Source organism: Chlorocebus sabaeus, chromosome 12, assembly GCF_047675955.1.
Source record: "Chlorocebus sabaeus isolate Y175 chromosome 12, mChlSab1.0.hap1, whole genome shotgun sequence".
NCBI lineage: Eukaryota > Metazoa > Chordata > Mammalia > Primates > Cercopithecidae > Chlorocebus > Chlorocebus sabaeus.
The window spans coordinates 25,873,753-25,896,411 of record NC_132915.1 but is presented as its reverse complement, the minus strand read 5'-3'; the positions used below and the strand labels follow the sequence as shown (position 1 = coordinate 25,896,411).

General features: G+C 38.6%; 1 protein-coding gene across 1 annotated transcript in view; it reads right to left on the bottom strand.

Moving 5' to 3' along the window:
• The window catches only part of CEMIP2 (cell migration inducing hyaluronidase 2), an 85,682-nt gene that overhangs the window by 22,041 nt on the left and 40,982 nt on the right, over nt 1-22,659 (bottom strand). The window contains exons 11-17 of the mRNA XM_007969485.3: nt 19,662-19,790; nt 16,515-16,603; nt 12,016-12,147; nt 10,179-10,214; nt 8,464-8,619; nt 5,631-5,808; nt 2,838-3,053 (exon numbers count right to left, since the gene is read on the bottom strand). Coding sequence (XP_007967676.1) covers nt 2,838-3,053; nt 5,631-5,808; nt 8,464-8,619; nt 10,179-10,214; nt 12,016-12,147; nt 16,515-16,603; nt 19,662-19,790 — 936 coding nt within the window. The remainder of the gene's footprint in view (nt 1-2,837; nt 3,054-5,630; nt 5,809-8,463; nt 8,620-10,178; nt 10,215-12,015; nt 12,148-16,514; nt 16,604-19,661; nt 19,791-22,659) is intronic.

Below are 22,659 nucleotides of genomic sequence, written 5' to 3'. Positions count from 1 at the left end.
CTCTTCTGACACCACTTAAAGATTTAAAATAGACAGGAAACATTTTTAAGCCTATTGATTGTCTTCATTTAAATATATATTCGATATATAATATATATTAATGTAAACATATATTTATGTTTAACATATATTTAATTATATTTATGTATATGTATATTTATATGTACATTTTTATATATGTGTGTGTGTGTGTATATGAGGCTATACATACACTGTATATCTGCCCCCTGCCTTAGTAACCTTAACTCTCCCTATATCACCATCTTTCTCCCTGAGCACCTTTATCCCTCAGGTCATCAAAAGGCACATATTTGGCCAGGAGCAGTGGCTCACGCCTGTAATCCTAGCACTTTGGGAGACCGAGGCAGGCGGCTCACTGGCGGTCAGGAGTTCGATACCAGCCTGACCAATATGGTGAAACCCCATCTCTACTAAATATACAAAAATTAGCCAAGCATGGTGGCACACGCCCATAATAATCCCAGCTACTTGGGAGGCTGAGGCAGAAGAATTGCTTGAACCTGGGAGGTGGAGGTTGCAGTGAGCCAAGATAGCGCTATTGCACTCCAGCCTGGGCAACAAAAGCAAAACTCCATCTCAAAAAAAAAAAAAAAAAAAGCACATATTCTACTAAAAAATAGTTGCAAATAGTTAAATAATGATCATTCTATCTCGAGATCCAACTGCTCCCATTTTTGGCATACTACATCATTTCTAAGTAACAACAAATGGCAGCAGATCTGCGCTTCTGGCCCAAATTTCAAATTCGCAGGAGTAAATTTCTAGTCTATGGTCCTACCATTCCCAGTGCCCCCTGAAGAATATTAGACGACTTCTTTCTTTCTTCATCTATAAATAAAAACGGAATTACTACTCTGATTTATAATATAGATCAGGTTAATATTCTCAAATACATTAGATATTCAAAGGACTGAATGCTTTACTGAGTGAATGCTGAATAAATGAAAAATATGTCACATTGATAGTTGCGATGGTAATTTATAAAAGAGCTACCATAACCACATATTTTATAGAAACATTTATGATCACTTAAAAAATATAACGTTTTCATTAGTGTGTACCTGCCACTTTAAGACAGACAGATGTATGCACACATGCACACATGCATGAAAACGCATGGCTGGCAAGAACTTTAGCCAAAACTGTAGCTTCAAAAAGACTAAAAGCTTTTTATTATTTATTATTATTATTATTATTATCATCATTGAGACAGAGTTTCGCTCTTGTTGCCCGGCAATGGTGTGATCTCAGCTCACTGCAACCTCTGCCCCCAGGTTCAAGCGATTCTCCTGCCTTAGCCCCTAAAGTAGCTGGGATTACAGGTGCACACCACCACTCCTGGCTAATTTTTTCTATTTAGTAGAAACGGAGTTTCGCCATGTTGGCCAGGCTGGGCTCGAACTCCAGACCTCAGATGATCCACTCGCCTCAACCTCCCAAAGTGCTGGGATTACAGTCTATTATTTAATCCTGGCTGGGCGCAGTGGCTCATGCCTGTAATCCCAGCACTTTGGGAGGCCGAGGCGGGTGGATCACGGGGTCAGGAGATCAAGACCATCCTGGCTGACACAGTGAAACCCTGTCTATATTAAAAATACAAAAAAATGAGCTGGGTACGGTGATGGGTGCCTGTAGTCCCAGTTGCTTGGGAGGCTGAGGCAGGAGAATGGTGTGAACCCGGGAGGTGGCGCTAGAAGTGAGCTGAGATCACGCCACTGCCCTCCAGCCTGGGTGACAGAGTAAGACTCCGTCTCAAAAAAAAAAAAAAAAAAATTTCTACCCTTTAATTGTCTGCATGGGGCAGAGCGCGAGGGCAGGATCTTCTCCTTTCAAAATCCTGGGCAACTGGTACCTCCATTCTGCAATCTCTTCCACCCACTAAAATTTGACTATTAAAATCACCTTTGCAACTTACTGCTCTTCTCCTTAAATAATACTAAGAGCAGCAAAGCACTGAACTATGTGCCAGGCCTTATGCTAAATGCTTTACATATACGCATGTACTCTATCTTCACAACAGCCTCCTATGAGAGTAATTACTATTATCCCCATTGTGCACTGACATAGAGTAGTTAATCAGCTTGCCCAATGCTTACTTTAGAAAACAACAAATTCTAACCCAGAATTCAAACCCAGGCAGTCTAGCTCTAGAGTCTGTGCTCTTAACTATATATATTACCTTACAAATTAGTTCATCTTCTTATACTAGGCATCAATACACATTAATGCTTAATGTCTTCAAAGAGGTGTTTCTCAATGGATATCATCTCCATATTTCCATAGACATTATATCATAATATAATTAGGAAATTTTCCTTAGATTCCTTTCTTATCCACTCACTCCTCATCTCCAGCTCTATCCCCGGGAACATCTCACTTTTCATGTGACCTACTGATATTTTGCTCAAAAGTCAGATTCTTTAAGTAGAGATTAATGACCCCAAAAGCAAAGGATAAAAATACCTCTTAGAGGGCACAGCTGTAGTGTGGCAAGAAAACCTAAGAGTCAAGAAACATAGGTTCTTGCCCCAACTATGTTCCAACCACTTTAACCCAGGGTAAATCAGCTGTTCTCTCTGGGACTCACTTTTTCACCTCTTAAACAGATCTGGAGTTGGGAAGTTTTAAGAAAAATTCCAGGAGTCCATGACTCCTAATGAATCAAAAGAAAGAAAAGAAAGGACAGGATAGGACAGGAAGATAGATCACACTTTGGAAAATGTCAATCACACTGACAAGCTGAAGAGTACTTCTCACAGAAGCAGTGCTGGCAGGAGCTGGTAGGAACTTGGGCATTATACGTTTGCTAAGCCCACCTGTGCATAGGTCCCGCTGCAGATGACTGCATTCCACTTAGTAACATTTACACAGCTTGGGTGGCGGATCAGGTAGTTGTCCATTCTTCCCACATAAGCATCCTTGTATCCTGTCACAGAGCCATCAATGTCGTGGAATATGGAGTTCTTATCACCATCCAGCTCACAATCTTCAAACCAGGGACCAGGCTTTCCGAAAAAGACATTCAGAGAGACCTGACCACAGTGAAAAAGAAAGACATCACAAAGTGAGGGCTCCTGCCATGGCGGCATCCCCTGCCGTGACCCGACTGCAGATCCATTGTGATTGCTTTAAGGTTAGAGCAGTTCTGAGTTACAGTTCATAGTTGTCAGCCATAGCACTCAAGTCAACCTGAGTTTTCTACTCAATTAATGACATACTGGGGTTGGGGGGAATTTCCCAAAACCTTATGGTATTTAATGGGCAAATGCTAAACGTCATCTTTATTTGTATTCCTCTTTTCCCCACTTAAAAACTATTACCTGTTCCCCAGACAAAACTCAAGGGAGACTATGTAGTCACATACATTTGTTAAAAATTATAAACCGTACATGTAAGATCTGTGCATTCCCCTATATGTAAATTATACCTCAATGAAATAAAAATCTATGACAAGTTATCTTCAGAGCTAGTTAATCATTTTATCTCCAAATGCTTTAGTTACTTGTTCATATGACTCCCCCCGCCCCAAAAAAAAATAAACAGATAAGTACAGGTCAAAACAGAAACACAGTTTAAGTGCTGGCTTAGTATGGCTGAGTTACTTATAAACTCACTCGAATCTGCTAAAAAGCCCATACTACTATCTTACTCCTCAATACAGACCAAACTCAGCTCAATAATTTTCATATCCAGTGGAGTTTACTTAAAGCCTTTATCAAACACATAATGCACAGCTGCAAAATGGGCTGCAGGTGACATGTTTTACAGCCTTTAGCTGCTTCTTATTAACAGTAAAGTATATAATACTAACGCTATTCAAGTCACGCAGATACATCTGTTAAATGCTTTTATGCACTTTTTGCCCTGGGGTGTTTTTAAATCAACAGAACATCTAAATGATAAGCAACTCAATGGAAAACTGTGACATCTAGGACAAGTAGCTGCAAGTTCTTGGTTCCACACTTTTTCTCTTTTCCTATGCGGTTAAATCTGATAAAAGTTTACAGCATATTTTCCACCCTTTTAAGTAAAGCAAATTTTGCAAACTGTTCCCTTTATAAGCTTCAGAGCACCCCTACCACAGAAAACTCCAGACTGGATGAACTGCTGGACTTAAACACTATGGATTGTCTTATGCTGTTATAACTTTAGGACAACAAATACAGTGGCTAACAAACCGCTTTTCAGTATGCCTATGCCAGTGATTGCCATACATGGAGAACTACGGGGAGGTCCACGTGGGCAGTAAGGAAACAGCAAGTCTCCATACTGGACAGGTGATCCAAGACTCATCCTGCTGATTTATGTGGATGCCCTCTACCAGCCTAGTCCTACCCCTCCCCTGGAGTCACATGGTCTAAAAAAGAACCAGCCAACCAAGCTGACACTCCAATTTGTACCTGTGCCTCTGATCCACCCCCAAGCTGATGCAGAAAAGCAGACATAGACTTTGATAAACCTATCAAGTTCTATTTTAAATTGGGCAACTATAAAGTTTGTGGGTGGATGTGAATGAGAGAATGATGATTTATTTCCCAGGTGTGGCTGCCTGTGGGAGCAGGGAGCTAGATGTCCTGAGACTTCTCTTTCTCGTGCCATTGCCATCATGGAACTGGCAAGATGATGAAAGCCTGGGGGCATGTAATCAGATCGTCCCGTGTGTTACAGGTACAGGTGATACTGGTGAAATTGGTAAGAAAACGATTCCTGTGGGCTACTGTACTATAAATGGTAATTTTTACAGTCTATCTGCCATCTTCATAAAAACCTTCCAACAATTTATATCAGAAGTAACCCAATTTCAGCCAGGTGCAGTGGCTCACACCTATATTCCCAACACTTTGGGAGGCCAAGTTGAGAGGATCATTTGAGGCCAGGAGTTAAAGACCAGCCCAGGTTAATGAGGCCCTTTCTCTATTTAAAAAAAAAAAAAAAAAAAAAAAAAAAAATTTAAGTAGCCAGATGTGGTGGCATATGCTTGTAGACCCAGTTACTTAAGGAGCTGAGGTGGGGGATGGCTTGAGCCCAGGAGGTTGAGGCTGCAGTGAGCCATGATTGTGCCACCATTCACATCACTGCACGTCAGCCTGGGTGACAGGGTGAGACCCTCCCTGCCTCAAAGGAAAAAAACAGAAAAGAAAAAAGAAATAACCTAATTTGTATCACACTGTCACAGTAATCTGCTTTATTCCCAACCTGTTATCCTCTAGTTCCCCAGAAGAATAGCCTTCAGACAAGTAAAATAGCAGGAAGGACCCAAATCTCTTAGTGGAAATGGACTACCCAACCAGCATATTTCACTGAATTTTCCAAAATTGTATGTCCTCTTCTTCCTATGAAACTCTACAATTTCTGTATCATCTCTTGAAGTCATTTTCCCTATCAAGGTATGACTTGAATGTCAAACATACCCCAAGTCACACGGGACTTCTGTTCTCACCTTGAACTCAATGGGAGAGTGTGCATGGAATTAGGAGCTGCCTCTGTGTGTGTTTTTCCTCCCACTTATACAGACTCGGTGCAAATCCTTTGCATTTTTGTCTTTGGGAATGTGCTCTCCCTCCTTTTCTCACCATAGTCACTACATAGGAGCTACAGACCATACTTACATGTGGACCAAACTTCACGAGGGAGATATTATTCCTGGGGGTTATCTGCCAGGAATTCTTCATGAGGAAGCCAATTGCACTGCTGTACCTATCTGGAGTTGGCACATATTTTTTGAAGGTGCTCCTGGTGAGGTGAATGGGCCCATCATAAATCTGAAAGCCTCTAATTGGGAATGTCCTGTGGAAATACAAGATTTTGTTTAATGCACATGGGCTGTCCCCTTAGCAGCACTTCATTTACTTGTTTTATGAATACAGCTAAGTATCCTGTATGCACTATGCAAAATTCTAGGATACAGTGGGAACCAAAACAAGATCCCTGATCAAATGAAACATACGCTGTAGTGGGAAAGACAAACAGAAAAACAAAGGATCATTTCAGAAAATAAGTGCTATAGAGACCATAAGACACGACATTATGATGGATTGGGTGGGGAGAAAGATGCTATTTTAGACAGAATGGAGGCCTCTCTGAAGAGGTGACTTTGTTTTCCTAGAATCAACTCAGTTAAGATCTTTTATTTGGAACCTCAGGTACTTTGGTCTTTGTTTCCAAATCTCCAGCCATGAGAACAAAAGACAAGCCTTTGCTTAGGCAGGGAACTGACTCTTAAGCCACTAAATGATAGTACAAAGGTAAAATGATACACTTAAAAGTGTGAAAGCATGAGCCCTCAAGGCTTACCACGTCAACAGGTTTAGCTAGACTGAGAATTTTGTTTTATTCATTTTCCCCCTTTCTGTTCAAACACAAACTCCTTAGCCTACTAATCATAAATCAATAACCATACTTAATGTATAGGAACTGGTAATATTCTGAATTCCTTAAGTTCCTCTCCTATTAATTCTTTAACTGCATGGCAGAGGATCTCTATAGCAACTAATTATTCTACAACTAGGCAACGTTTTACAGCAAAAGCGTATATGCTAGCAAGAAAACCAAACAGCCTAGTTAAAAACCTTCGCATCATGATGTATTTAATATTTCTGAGCGTACATCTCAACATGGTTCTCCCCTGTAGAAAAGGTTGTGATATGGTTTGGCTCTGTGTTCCCACCCAAATCTCATCTTGTAGCTCCCATAATTCCCACGTGTTGTGGGAGGGACCCAGTGAGAGATGATTGAATCATGGGGGCAGGTCTTCTCCATGCTGTTCTCATGATAGCGAATGGGTCTCACGAGATCTTATGGTTTTAAAAACAGAAGTCTCCCTGCACAAGCTCTCTCTTTTTGCCTGCTGCCATTCACATAAGATGTGACTTGCTCTCGTTGACTTGTGCTATGATTGTGAGGCCTCCCCAGGCGTGTGGATCTGTAAGTCCAATAAACCTCTTTCTTTTGATTTTAAATTGCCCAGTCTCAGGTATGTCTTTATCAGCAGTGTGAAAATGGACTAACACAGGTTGTAAAGATATAATAAGATTAAAGCAGATTCCATTAATCAATGAGAAATTTTGATTTTGGAAAATCCTCCTTACCAAACAGCAAAAAGCATTTTGAAATAAAACTGGAGGTCGATATAAAACACAGAGTGGAATTGATTTGGCCACCATCACATTGCAGCCCACGTGCCAACCAACACAGCTTTTTAAAAAATCTACACGTTAGAAGCAGCAGCAAGAGCCTAATTGTGAAGAGCACAGCACTGAAGACAACCTAAATGGGTTTGAATTCCACCTCCTCTACCTTTAATAAGATACTCATTTGTAAAACAGGATGCTGGCAGTGCTTATCTCATTGAGCTTTGTGAGGATTAAGTAAATATATTTACAACAGGGCCTGACATATCATAAGCATTTAATACACGTTAGCGATGAAAACATCCATGAGGTTCTTTTCCCAGTGGCTTCTAAGGGCTAACAGGAGCTCCACACAGAGTGTAGCACATAGCAGTGCTCAATATTCCACAACAACAAGCACAAGAGGTGAGCAGCCAAGCATAGTGACCTTTCTCCAGAAAATAATACAGCTCTCCTCCGAGTCCTCGCTCTGCACCACTACTCCCCAAAGCTAGCAGTCTGTTTGCCCCATTTCTCTGCCCTGTTCCAGCCTAACATCCAGCAATAGTACTCCTCTAGGGGAGTTGATTCTTGAAGAATTATGACATGGGCTCAGATGTGAGGCCTAAAAACACTGTTGAATATTTTTCTACCTGGTTTTCTCACAAGTAAAATGAGAAGTCCAAACTGTGCCTCAGAACTGAGATATGAATTATTAGTTAATAGTTTCCTTAAAGCTTTGAAGACGTGCTAAGTACAATTTTAATGACTCTGTGATGATGACGACAGAAAACATGCCAAGAGCCTACCCGTTCCCTTCAACATCTAAACCACCATTAATTAGACAGCCGTGGAGGGGTTTTGAGTTAACTTTGGCATCGATCAACTCTCATTTCCTAGGACTCTTTTCAGTAGGTAATTTCCTTTTTCCAGTAGCTATTTCTGAAAACCAACAACACACATTGAGGAAAAACTGACCTAATGTCATAGTTTAGGGTTTGGCAACTTTCTATGGCTCAAGAAGGAAGAAGAAAACAGTTTATATAAGGTCTTATATAAGGAATGAGAGACAAGACAGGTTTCTTTGTTATAAAATTGATAATTAAATCTATGAAATGTTTAATAACTAATGCTCCAAAATTTCAGGAGGATAATACACATAATAATTATAATAGTAGTAGTAGTAGCAGTAGTAGTAGTAATAAATAATAAAATAGGAAAAGAGTCTCACAGTAGGAACCAAGTCATCCAGGATTATTACAGAAACTTCCCTGAGGATTAGGTTTTTCTTTATTGCTTACATTTGATACTCTACAGCTAAAGCAATGCTTACCTGTTCCTGGGTAATGTCCGAGGCTTCTGGTCTATTCCTCCAGTGCCTACATACTTGTTCTGACCACCCTGAAAGCCGTAATTCCTGCTCTCCCCAACAAAGAGAGATTCAGATACCTCTTGGCTGGAACCTTCATCACTTGGAAAGCTTCCATCACTGTTAACATGAGAACAATCATTAGCTACATTTCTCTAGAAAGTTTAAATGTATTCCCAAATGTAGGCATGCTATAACTGAAAAGCTAAAAGGTTTAAAAGAAGTCAATAGCTTTTTCTCATACATATTCACAAGTCTTCAGAAACTGCTTTTTTTTTTTTTGAGACAGGTTCTTGCTCTGTTGCCCAAGCTGGAGTACAATGGCAAGAACATGGTTCACTGCAGCCTTGACCTGCTGGGCTCAAACAATCCTCTCACCTCAGCCTTCCAAGTAGCTGGGACCACACATGCCTGCCACCACGCCCAGTTAATTTTTTAAAATTTTTGTAGAGATGGGGTCTTGCTATGTGGCCCATGCTGGTCTTGAACTCTTGGCCTCAAGTGATCCTCCTGCCTTAGCCTCCCAAAATACTGGGATTATAGACATGAGCCCTCACACTCAGCCTTGAAATTGCTTTTAAACTATGAAAATACCTGTACCTACTTACAGTTTTATATATATATATACACACATATCCCCCTCTTACTATATATATACACACATATATATAAATATATATATAAATAAAAATTTTTGTTTTTTTAAGAGACAGGGTCTCATTCTGTTGGTCAGGCTGGAACAGCAACCTTGAACTCTTGCGCTCACAGGATACTCCCACCTCAGCCTCCAGAGTAGCTAAGATTACAGGCATGCCACTACACCTGGTTAATTTTTTTTTTTTTTTTTTTTTTTTTGAGATGGAGTCTTGCTCTGTCACCCAGCATGGAGTGCAGTGGCGCCATCCCAGCTCACTGCAAGCTCCGCCTCCCAGATTCACGCCTCATTCTCCTGCCTAAGCCTCCCGAGTAGCTGGGACTACAGGTGCCTGCCACCACGCCCGGCTAATTTTTTTGTATTTTTAGTAGAGATGGGGTTTCCCCATGTTAGCCAGGATGGTCTTGATCTCCTGACCTCTGATCCACCACGCCCAGCCCTCATATGAATTAATACATGATTTACAAACTACATATAAACAAACTTTAATTTAGCAGCAATAATTGATTGCTGCTAGTCTCAGGCAACAACACTGAAAATGAGGAGAACAAACTTGTCCTGACTATAAGAATTAAATGACAAGCGTGTTCAGCATGATAACTAGAATGACTATTATCTGTAGAAAAACATATAGAACAAAAAGTTTAGTTCTTAAAGACTGTTGCTAAATTAGAGCAGCTTATAAGAAAGAAAATATTAGTTTTTTAATTTTCTCCCTACTTTTACTCCCTTCCTTTTTTCCCCTACTTTTTAAGAACTTTAGTCTAAATCAAAAGTGTTTTCTTGCAAGCAAAAATTATCCTTCTGTGAAATTCCAGCTATATTAACCTAGTATTTTGGTATGAATTCAATTAATCAAGAAAAAAATGTATTTTTGGCCCTCTAGTGGTATCAGGAAGAGGGTGCTAATTTTTTTTATGTTAAAAAATGATAAAACATTCCTGTGTATTATCAGAAAAAAAAAAAAAATCAAGGGTTATTTAACTTAAAGCTTTAAAATAAGTATTTTTAAGCAATTACAAACCTGGCAAAGGTCAGTCCTATTCCATTATCTGCAAATCTGTAAAAGAAAAGAAAATGAAGAACATTTTAATTCACCATATTATGTAAAAAGAGGTAATTCTCTCAATATTTAATCATCATGAAATCCAGGAGGTCCCAATATTTACTCTCTACACTACCACACAAAAATCTGATTTCACAATAACTAGGAGCACAGAATCTGCAGTGAGGGCACCCAGTTCAAATCCTGGCTTTGCCAATTATAGCTGTGTGACTTTCGGCAAGCTACTCAACCTCTCTCTCTCACTTTTCCCATTTATAAGTTGAAATGAAAATATAACCTTCCTCATAGGATTCTTGAGAGTATTAAACATACTAAATAATTTCTAGTGTTGGCGAGGTGAAGTGCCTCATGCCTGTAATCCCAACACTTTGGGAAGCTGAGGCAGGAAAATCGCTTCATCTCAGGAAGTCAAGACCAGCATGGGCAACACAGGGACACCCTGTCTCCCCCAAAAATTTAAAAATTAGCAGGGAGTTGTGGCACATGCCTGTGGTCCCAGCTACTCGGGAGGCTAAGGTGAGAGGATTGCTGGAGCATAGAAAGTTGAGGCTGCAGGGAGCTATGACTGCACCACTGCACTCTAGCCTGGGTGACAGAGCAAGAACCTGTCTCAAAAAATAATAATTTCTAATGTTTGGAACAGTGCCTGGCAAACAGTAAGCAGTGTATCAAAGTATTAGCTATAATTATTATTTTCATAACTATGTTTTTAAAACAATTAGACTGTGGTATATGATTCTGAAGCCATTTCTACAGCTTCAACACAATATCAGTTTTTTGGATGAAAAAAGGCAGAAATGACGTGAAATGCCAAGAAGCTAATTTCAGTGCCAGAAAAAAAAATACACACACACATTTTTCTAGACTGTTGAACACTAAATCTTAGCTCAACATGCATGAGACTACTCCTAAAATTATACAAATGGGAAAAAAAGTGAGATACTTACTGCCTCAAGTCATGTTAAGGCATAAGTCAACTGAGGTGGAATTATAAAGCTTTTATTTTGAATGGCAATAGAAGAGTATCAGAAAAACTAAGGAGTTTTCAAGAGGAAGGGAAAAGATCCAAGTAGTTAAGACATAATTACTGAGGTGAAATTATAAAGCTTTTATTTTGAATGGCAATAGAAGAGCATCAGAAAAACTAAGGAGTTTTCAAGATGAAGGGAAAAGATCCTGGTAGTTTTATTTAGCTCTCTGACAAAGACCATACTTGTATATCAAGTTAAATTCCCGGTTTCTGTTCAATTTCATCAAAAACTCTCATGTCACTGAACAAGTTCTGTTCCAATAAAAGCACCAGAGGACGGGCGCAGTGGCTCAAGCCTGTAATCCCAGCACTTTGGGAGGCTGAGACGGGCGGATCACGAGGTCAGGAGATCGAGACCATCCTGGCTAACACGGTGAAACCCCGTCTCTACTAAACATATTTAAAAAACTAGCCAGGCGAGGTGGCGGGCGCCTGTAGTCCCAGCTACTCCGGAGGCTGAGGCAGGAGAATGGTGTAAACCCGGGATGCGGAGCTTGCAGTGAGCTGAGATCCGGCCACTGCACTCCAGCCTGGGCGACAGAGCAAGACTCTGTCTCAAAAAAAAAAGGCACCAGAATGAGACTACTTCAAACATTTGTAGTCTTTTAACTCTAGCATACTTCCTTAGAGCTTGTCCTGTCTATTCATAATAAAAATAATAATATGATTCCAAGAATCATCACTGTGCTTTCATGCTACCCACTTGAAAAAAAATCTGAAAATACATCAGTGTCATCATATAATAACTTGGTTGAGAATACCCACGCTGAATTTTGAACGATAATATCTCCTCCTCTGACCCAAGCTCCATTATCATTATTTTTAAAAGCAATGAGCCTGTCGATTAGAGCAGCAACACGTGGTTTTTCAGGGTTTGCATCCTGATGAGGTCGAAATCTAGGGGGTAAAAAAAGAAATTAAAAAAATGTAATACAAAAGCCATAGGAATTAGCTGTCAAGAAGCAGAATTTAAATTTGACCAAAACAAATGAAAAATTCTTAAGATACAACTTACTTACATTTTAAAGATTCAAAGAAGAAATTACATTTATTTACACACAAGTTTCCAGAGAACCAACTGCTTTTATATCTTCTTAGTTCGTTTTTGAAAAATCAATTAAAATGGACACTGCAGAATATTATTGCATAAAAATCATTTCCAAAAACACCCAGATCAAGAAGTCTGGCATGTCTTTGCAAATCCTTAAGGTACATGTTACTAATATAAACTTATTTAATAAATTAATAATATATTTCAACATACATATATGTGAACTAGAGTATAATTTGAGTTGTATGCTGGTTAAGTGTTTACATATAGACAAAACTGAGTTTAATATCATTAAAATGCCTAAATTTAAAATAGGCTGTATTTTTTTATATTTTATGTTTTATTTTTTTTGAGACAGACAGAGTCTCACTCTGTCACCCAGGCTGGAGTGCAGTGGCACAATCTTGGTTCACTGCAACCTCTGCTTCCCAGGTTCAAACATTTCTCCTGCCTCAGCCTTCCAAGTAACTGGGACTACAGACAGATGCTACCATGCCCAGCTAAGTTTTGTATTTTTAGTAGAGATGGGATTTCCCCATGTTGGCCAGGCTGGTCTTGAACTCCTGACCTCAGGTGATCCACCCACTTCAGCTTCCCAAAGTGCTGAGATTACAGGTGTGAGCCACCGTGCCCGGCCAGACTGCATTTAATTAACATATTTATTATAAAGACTGAACTTCACCTTTTCTTTTTCTTCTCTCTAAAACAGTTACAAGGACCTTAGTGAAAAGGTCAAAACACTTGGTGTCAAAAACTGTCCACTACAACAACTCAAATATTCAAACAGCCCCATCATGCTCAAATACTCAAATACATGATACTCAAATACTCAGATGGCCCCATAAGGCCACCTATTTAAAAAAAAAAAAAATCATTTTTATCTTAATCTTACAAAACAAATGGAAGAAAAAAAAATCACAGCTTTTCAAAAACCAATTCAGCAGGTAGAGATTTTCAACCAGTGAGGAAATACCATTTGCTTAATGCTAACACCACAGCTGTTGGCACACAGTAGGTGCTCACTAAATGGATATGATGGCAGAAGCAGTTATGGAGAGAGAATAGCAAGTGCAAATGTCCTTAGGCATGAGAGAGCTTAGCATGTTCAGGAATAGCAAGGAAGTCTGCTGGAGAGAAAGAAGCAAGGGACACAGAATAAAGAGGAGGGCAAGGGTTAGGTAAAGATCTGGGTCTCCATTGGAAATGCAATGGGAAGTAAATGGAAGCATGGAATCAAGGAAGGGATGCGATCAAATTTCTTTTTTGTTTTTTTAACAGATCACTGACTGTTATTTGAAGAATGTATTATAGAGAATGGACTCTAAGGAGACCAGTCAGAAGGATCTTCATGTGTTTCAGATAGATGCACTTGTGGTATAAACTGGGGCAGTAGCAGCAAAGGTAAAGAGTATCATATCCATCTTTAGATTATATGGCCCAAGTCCCCTTACCCTAACTAGCTCTGACTTAAGAGGTAAAAAGTTTGACTCTAAGCCAACATCTATTCTCTGGCATTGTAGTTTCTGCCAAACAGCTTTGTAGTCATTACATAATACCAAGCAGATGGAAGAGTTCTGGAAAGGAGACACATTGTTCTAAAAGAAAGCCAAAAAAAAAAAAAAAAAAAAAACAAGTACTATAAGGCAGCATCTGATTCTCTGCTGTAACCATCTCAACTTTTCTGAACTTCCTATCAATACAAATCAATCACGACACCCCCACAGCGCCCAGGCGCTTGTACAGGAAGGGAAAAAAAATAATCAGTAACTGACCATTTGCTTTGATACCCATTATTTCCATCTTCTTTCCCACTTGGCATATAGAAAATAGTTAATTTTCCTGATTTTTTTAAATCATCGTTGAGTTTTCAGCACACTGCTCAACCGTCTCTTAATTGTCCTCTGCTTTAAATGTACTAGTTGGTTCTAACGCCCTTTCACTCTTTTAGATGAAATTTCCTTAATTCAAACCAAGAGCTTTCTTGAGTTGAAATATTCCATCTCTAGATTCCTATATTTTCACATCTTAAAGACACAAGGAAAGGCTTACATGATTAACAGGTGTTTTTTTGTTTGTTTGTTTGTTTTTTTGGAGACAGAGTCTCACCTTGTTGCCCAGGCTGGAGCGCAGTGGCACAGTCTCAGCTCACTGCAACCTCCACCTCCCAGGTTCAAGTGATTCTCCTGCCTCAGCCTCCTGAGAAGCTCGCATTACAGGAATCTGCCATCATGCCCGGCTAATTTGTTGTATTTTTAGTTTCACCGTGTTGGCCAGGCTGGTCTTCAACTCCTGATTTCAGGTAATCCACCCGCCTTGGCCTCCCAAAGTGCTGGGATTACAAGCGTGAGCCACCACGCCTGGCCCTGATTAACTGCTGAGTCAACTTCCTCTTTGAGGAACAGATTAAATATCTTCTGGATCCTCTAAGCCTGGTGTTTAATACATGAGCTGGTTTATTACTCATTTATGCTAGTTTTTATCATTTCTGCCATGTCTAAATTGCATTTATATATATATATATGAGCATATTCAAAACACTAGTTCAGTATATGCACAAGCTCTTGTTACTTTTCTGCTATAATCAGTTCTTTTCAATAGCAATTTCCAAATGGAGTCCAATTCCTTATCAATATATATGTAATTATAAACTAGTAAGGGAAATAAATAATGGAGAGAAGAAAGATAACCATTTTCATAATATCACATACACACACCTAGTAAGGAACTACTTAAGCCATTATGAGTAAATTGTTTTATTGTCAAGTCTAATTAAAATATCAATGAACTCAAATATATTTACTCCTCTATTCATATATATAAATACATGTACATATATACACACATTACTATACTTATACATAAATATATATACATAGACAAGTAATTTTTTAAGGCAGGGAAGAGAACCAATTGTGTTTATGGATTTTTCTGGCAACGCTAAGCAAAGAAGACATTACTTTCTACCAATTATAATAAATTACATTAGTTCTACCAATTATAATAAACTCTTTAAAACTGAAAAAGCAGCAGTAACCTTCTAGATAGAATTCTTTATTTGCCAACTACTATTCTCCTCTTAGTTCATAATTTGTTGTCATCTATATACTCTTTTTTCTTTGTTCTTCTTAAGTTTATCTCCTCTATTTTTTCACTTCATTTGTTGATCAGTTTTTAGGTATCCAGTACTTTGTGTTTATTTTTTTAAATGCCCACAGTTTCTGGGTTTCTCAAATACTATCTGATCATTGCATCAAAATATTTCAGGATCAAGTTGATGTTTGAGGAATCCTGATGAGTAATATACCCACTAGACTTTCCCCGGTTTTCTTCTGATCTCATGTCTTATTAAAGTGTCGCAAGAATCTGCCTCACCCTGAAGTCAGGCTCACCAACCTATGGTGTGCTTCCTACTTGATTCTCTGAAGAACAATGAGCCCTGGTATTCTTTTCCTAAGTGTCTGTCAACAAAGCCTATTAAATCTAGCGCCCTATTAACTCCATAAACTGGTCAATCAACTTGAAGTATGGAAAATAATAATATGTACAGTTTCTACTGAATATGACTTTAAGTCGCCATCTTTTCCAGGAAATTTTATTTTCATCTGGGACATTTTCTTTATTTTGGCTCACATATAGCATGTAAGAGAACTGTACTGAAATGCGGATCCATATCTAATGCATTTTGTGATTACAAAAGAAAGTAAACTAGAGCCTGGCTATGATGTAATCTGAGGCTACAAAGGACTCAACCAGAACCAGGTTGCTTATCAAATTCAGGATCATTCCTTTTGAAATATTAAATGCAGTGTTCATTTTGACCACGAAGAACAAATTCTATATGGTTTGGTTTTTCAAGGATCAGACTAAACATCTTAGTTTAACTTATTTTTCAATGAATCATACTCCACACCAAATTTGGAAACTTTCTCAACATATCTCCTCTTTTTCCTTTCTCTTTCTGCAACTCTCTCTAGCATCTATTTATAGCCATGAAAAAGGAGAAAAACATCAGCCTTTTTGGTATTTCAATAAGATAAAAGCCCAGTCACAGGACCTGGAACAACAGAATAAGTAGTTTTCAAAAAACCCTTTTATGAACTTTTAAAACTTCATTTTAAATGTGTTACCAGAGTCACAGCACAATAAGCTCCAGTTGGAAAGTTTTGCTTTGACAAGGTATAGCTTGGGTGTGACTTAATACAGCCAGCTTTACCTTGCACTGTTGTCCAAACAGAGATATTCCCTTGGGTCAGCAGCACTAGAGTTGGTCGTTTTGACACCTTTGTCAATAAATAAGCCAGCCTGAAAAATATAAATAACGGACTGGAATGAATATGAATCCCAACTTACAACAACATATACAATGATTCATGAAAATAGATTTTAGCTTATCACTTCTACCAAAAAAAGTGGGGCAGGGAATCAACAGCAAAGGTACTGTAAAAAACAGCTACTTTCCTGGACATTTTCTACTCATTGAACTCACTTCACTCATTTAGTCATTCAACAAATACTTACTGGTAGGCACCCAGTGTTATACATTAGTTAACAAGAAAAATGTAATCCTTGTTGTTGCTAACACAAAAACTAGCAGAAAGACATGCAATTAAATAAATAATTACAATCCAAAACGATAAGCATATGATAAAGGAAGCAGACGAGGCTTGGGCAGAAGAGAAGGGCATCTGGAGGAGGCCTTTTTTGTGGGTGGAGGTGAGAGGATTCAGGGAATGTCTCCTAAAAGAAGTGACCTCTTAAAGCTGAAACCTGAAGGATGGAGAGAAATTAATCAAGCAAAAGAATGGATTGGTGGTGCAGGGGAGGAGGTGGGAGGAAGGAGCTGAAGAGCCAAAGAAAATAACTCAAGGGAATAGTTTGTACAAAAGTCTGGAGATGACGAGAGAGCATGGAATAGCCAGGAAAAAAAAAAAAAAAAAAAACTTTGATGGACAAACAAGAATGTATGAAGGAAGGAAATATAATGGAGAAGACTAAAGAGGAGCAAACATCAGATCACATGGAATTGATGTGCTACAGAAGTCAGGACAATAGGAATTTAATAAATGCATCGTAACCAACTGTGAGTTAAGGAAAATACACTGTAGCTATAACATGGATAATGGATTGAAAGAGGATTTAAAAAAAAAAAAAAAAAAAGAGGAGACATATAAGGTAGAAGATGATTCCAGTAATCCAGAAGAGAAATAAAGATGATCTAGACTTGTGGCCATACTAGCAGTGGAAAACAGATAAAGCGAGAATTATTTACTAGGTAGAATTGATAACATTTTGTAATTCATAAAATTCTGTGGGTGAGGGAACGAAAGCAATAAAAGCTCATATATTTTTAGTTCAGGCCACAGTTGAGTAGTAGTTTCATTCACTGAAACAGACATATGGGAATAGGTGTGGGCCTAAAAATAAGAATTTTAGTTTGTAACATGTTTTATTTATGTCCATAAGACATTCAAAGGGTACTCAGTAGGCAGTAGGATAAGCCTGACCAACCTGGACTAGTACAGACCCAGGAGGCATCAGCAGTTGAAGCCATAAGGACCAGTGTGTATGTGTGCATGCATGTGGGTGTGTGCTTTGTATGTGTATAGTTATTCCAAAATGGCATGTTTCTTTTTGAGTACTCCAAGAATTCAATCTCCTTTGGCTATAAAGTATTATCCTGGACAGTCATTTCCAAATTTAACAAATTAACACCTAATCATCCACTCATGTCATTTAAATGTAATATTCTTATTAATTGAGTAAATTACTGCATGTTAAAAATCAATTAGAATGGGGCCAGGCGTAGTGGCTCACGCCTCTAATCCCAACACTTTGGGAGGCCGAGGCAGTCAGTTCACAAGGTCAGTAGTTCAATACCAGCCTAGTCAGAATGGTGAAACCCCATCTCTACTAAAAATACAAAAATTAGCCAGCCACGGTGGCGGACGCCTGTAATCCCAGCTATTCAGGAGGCTGAGGCAGAGAATTGCTTGAACCCAGGAGGCAGAGGTTGCAGTGAGCTGAGATCACACCACTGCACTCTAGCCTGGGCGACACAGCAAGACTCGGTCTCAAAAAAAAAAAAAAAATCAATTAGAATGAGGTGCTTTTTATACCATTTACAATTAAGAAAATTTGAGGATTTCTACTATGAAATGCTACTTTCAATAAACATTAACTTAACCAACTATTCAGCTCACAAAAGTCAGTTTTGTATAGTTTATTCCTCAAGTCTTCATCAAGTGATTCCAAGCTCTTCAAACTGTAACACACTTGGGTTTTTAAAGGATCCTCTGAGTATCATAAATGCAAAATATTCCTTGAACTGTGGTGTGGGTCACATCAGGGTAAAGGATCTGGGCATTATATGTGTAACAAAAACATTAAAGTTCCTTGTGAGCACAAAATAAACCACATGTATTTATCACCAGGGGGTGAAGGGTTAGAGCCAAATTTCGTGAAAAAATTGAAACTCCTAATGGCCTTTAGGTTACTTGATCTGTATCATTTTAAATTAGGTCAACTATTCTTAAGCAATATTTCACTATTTATATAATTAGTATAATGCCTAATAGGACACTCTACCAGCCACTGTGAATCAAAAGAAGAGATGAATTATGTTTATCAACCCCCAGAAGCATATTATTTAATGTGTACTTCCCTAGAAACAGGTAATGACATTAAAGATTGGAAAGAAGTTGAGAGGGAGGAAGAGATGAAGCAAGAGAAGAAACAAGAGAGAGCATGAGGACACATGAATCAAATCCATTATGTAATTATTCAGGTTACACGTGCATGTATGTGTTGCACATATCTGTATGCGCAATAGGTATGTATAAATGGAATGCTCTATATATATCCTGAACAAGGAGGAGTTAGGTGTCTGTTTTTAATTACAAATTACTTTTTCTGATGACAAGTTCTACCAAAAACTGACATTTCTCAGCTATAATCTACTATGGTTTGAATATATCCCCCAAAAAGCATGTGTTAGAAAGTGCAAAAGTATTGGGAGGTAGAGCCTAAGGTGTTTAGGTCATAAGGGATTCACCCTCTCGAATAGATTAATGCTGATTATAAAAAAGGTTGAGGCAGCAAATTTGTTCTATTGCTCTCTTGACTTCTCTTTGCCCTTCTACCATGGATGACACAGCAAGAAGACCCTTACCAGATGCTGTCCCCTTGATCTTGGACTTCCCAGCCTTCAGAACTGTGAGCCAAATAAATTTCTGTTCATTATAAGTTAACTACTCTGTGATATTCTACTACAGCAGCACAAAGTGGATTAAAATATAATCACAATAGTTTATCTTTTACACTGTCTAGCACATGTACTAATTGTTAAAACTTAGAAGCCTACCTTAAAATTTGAATGGACCCTGTTGTTATAAAATATACCCAATGGAGTGAGTTCTGGTTTTGCCAAGAGCTGCAATCCAGTGGATTCCCCAGTAGGTTCCTTGTGGAATAAATACCATATCCCAGCATCCTACAAATGAAAGGACAAGCTCATTAAAAGCCTGATTTATACAGATATCTATGAAACCCTCTCATAAACTAACTGCTTCATCAGCAAGTTTAATCTTTTTCACCCAAACCTTTCATTATTGCAGGTTCAGAATTGACAATAAAAAGTTATACACACATCTCAAAGTGGTTATATCACGTATTTTTTTTAAAAAGCAAATTTAATTTTGCTTGCAGGATTGGACAAAAGAGAAATAATTGGTTGGTATAAAAATTCACTTTCAAAACTTTTCCATCATTATCTACATTAAAAGTTATGCAGAATTAAAACCAAATCAGCTTTCCATGTGACCAGGACAGCACAGCCGTTAAGCAATATGGTTTTTATCTGTTTACCTCTAAACCTGTTCAATAGATGAGTCATGCCTATTAAACAACTGTCCACCAGCACGCAGAGATCACTGACTTCTTTCAAACAAGTCTAATGCCCTTCCTGTCCTGAGGCAAATTTTTGCCAAAGAAAAAAAAAAACACCACACGTATGAATCAGGATGCTGTCTCAGGCTGGGCCCTGTCTGTTCAATTTCACTATTACTGACCTTAATAGGAACAGAACAGTTTCAAATTTTTTGACACTCAAAATGAGACATAAAAATGGAAAAAATGTTAATTCCCATGACAGTTCTTTATTTTACAACTCAATTAAAAATCAGCCCAACGTGAAGGACGACTTCACTTGATGGAACTTTGATTAAATAATTTGTTAAAACTTAATCATACAGTGTAAATGGACAGCATTAATTCAAATTCAGCACACATTTATTCAGTGCCAACTATGTGCCAGGTATATAGTAAGACTATTCTCAAATAACTCATAGTCTAATAAGAAATATAGAGACAATTAAAATATAATATACCTAATAAGTACTTACTAGCTGTAACAAATGGAGTCCATTGGGAGGAGAGATGAGAGAGGAATTATGGAAAACATATATATATACCTACACACCAAAATGAATGCCATGTGTAACATTTTCCATGATAAAAGTTTACAAATGGGTCTTAATAAAACAAACTACTCTGAAAAATGTTTGCTACCTCAACTCTTCTGGGCACAAAACAGACAAGTCGACAGGATAAGACCTGGAGGGTCAGAAGAAAACTCCATACCATAACCTGTAAACTGAGGGCAGAGTGGACCATCCTAGGATGCAATGGAGATGGAGATGGAGATGGCAGTGGGACGGGGATAAGGGGGGTAGCACTGTTTCCTGTTAAAACATAGTGGTGTCAACATAGGTAAAAGGAGCTTTGTAAAAGGCAGTGGAAAGGTACAATGAAAAAATGGTTTGATTTACTTTGGGAGGAAAAACCCTGCCCAAATTAGCTTTTACTGGAACAGTTCTTCTAGAGAGAAAATAAACAGCTCACAGAATAAAAAGGAAGAACATACATGCAATGCTTTCTTCTTTTCTCACATGAGCCACAGTAAGGGTATCTAGCAGCCTCACCTTCTATTTTTCATGAACTCTCGGCAATTTGCTTTAATCTTCAAGCCCTGACTTCTAAAAAGAGCTAAAAGAAATCTTTGTTCTGGCTGTTGACGCGTAATGTCACATAGATCAGAAGATGGCTGTGCATCAACTTCTTGGTCATCTTTACTCAAAAACTCACTTTCCAGTTAGAAACTCTAGCACAAACCTCATACAGGCTCAACAAATATTTGATGGAAAATGAATGAATGAAAACCTAAAATGATCAAATATCTGGGTTTCTGCGCTGTCAAATAAGAATCTTCAATTGACAGGTACTTTCAGATTATGTTTTATGTTTTTAAATAAAATAACAGACATGAGTTCAAACCATCATCCACTGATGCCTTTTTTGTTTTCTCAAATAAATACTCCCTTCAGCTAATCTTCTGCTTCATCTTGGCAAACAATGCTAGGTATTTATTTCCTTTTAAAAACTTAAGTAGCCATGCAGTATAAATATGAATATTTAGGCATCACTGCAAATTTCATATTTTTTTATTGCAGTTTTCAATACAGTTACAATCTCGATAGCATACTATCTTAAAAGATTCATTTAGCGGCTGGGCGCGGTGGCTCACGCCTGTAATCCCAGCACTTTGGGAGGCCGAGGCGGGCAGATCACCTGAGGTCAGGAGTTCGAGACCAGCCTAACCGACATGGTGAAAACCTGTCTCTACTAAAAATACAAAAATTAGCCAGGCGTGGTGGCAGGCACCTGTAATCCCAGCTACTTGGGAGGCTGAGGCAGGAGAATCGCTTTAACCCAGGAGGGGGAGATTGCAGTGAGCCAAGATCTCGCCACTGCACTCCAGCCTGGGGGACAGAGCGAGACTTCATCTCAAAAAAAAAGAAAGAAAAGATTCATTTAGCCTGAGTATGGTGGCTCATGACTGTAATCCTAACGCTTTGGGAAGCTAAGGCAGGTGGATGGTTTGAGCCCAGGAGTCCGAGACCAGTCTGGGCAACACAGTGAAACCTCCTCTCACTCTCTTACTCTCTCTCTCTCTCTCTCTCTCTCTCTCTCTCTCTCCCCCCCCCCCATATATATATGGTTTATATATATTATATATATATATAAAATCAGCAGGTGTGATGGCATGCGCCTATAGTATCAGCTACTCAGAGGCTGAGGTAGGAGGATGGCTTGAGCCCAGGAGGCAGAGGGTGCAGTAAGCCAAGGTCTCACCACTACACTTCAACCTGAGAGACAGCGAGACCCTGTCTCAGGGGGAAAAAAAGATTCATTTAGGTTTTAAATTAGCAGTTTTAATAACACTAAAACTCTCAATAATAAATACAAATTTCTCCAAACTTATCCAGGGGACATTTCTACTACCCAAAAATATCATTTAGTCT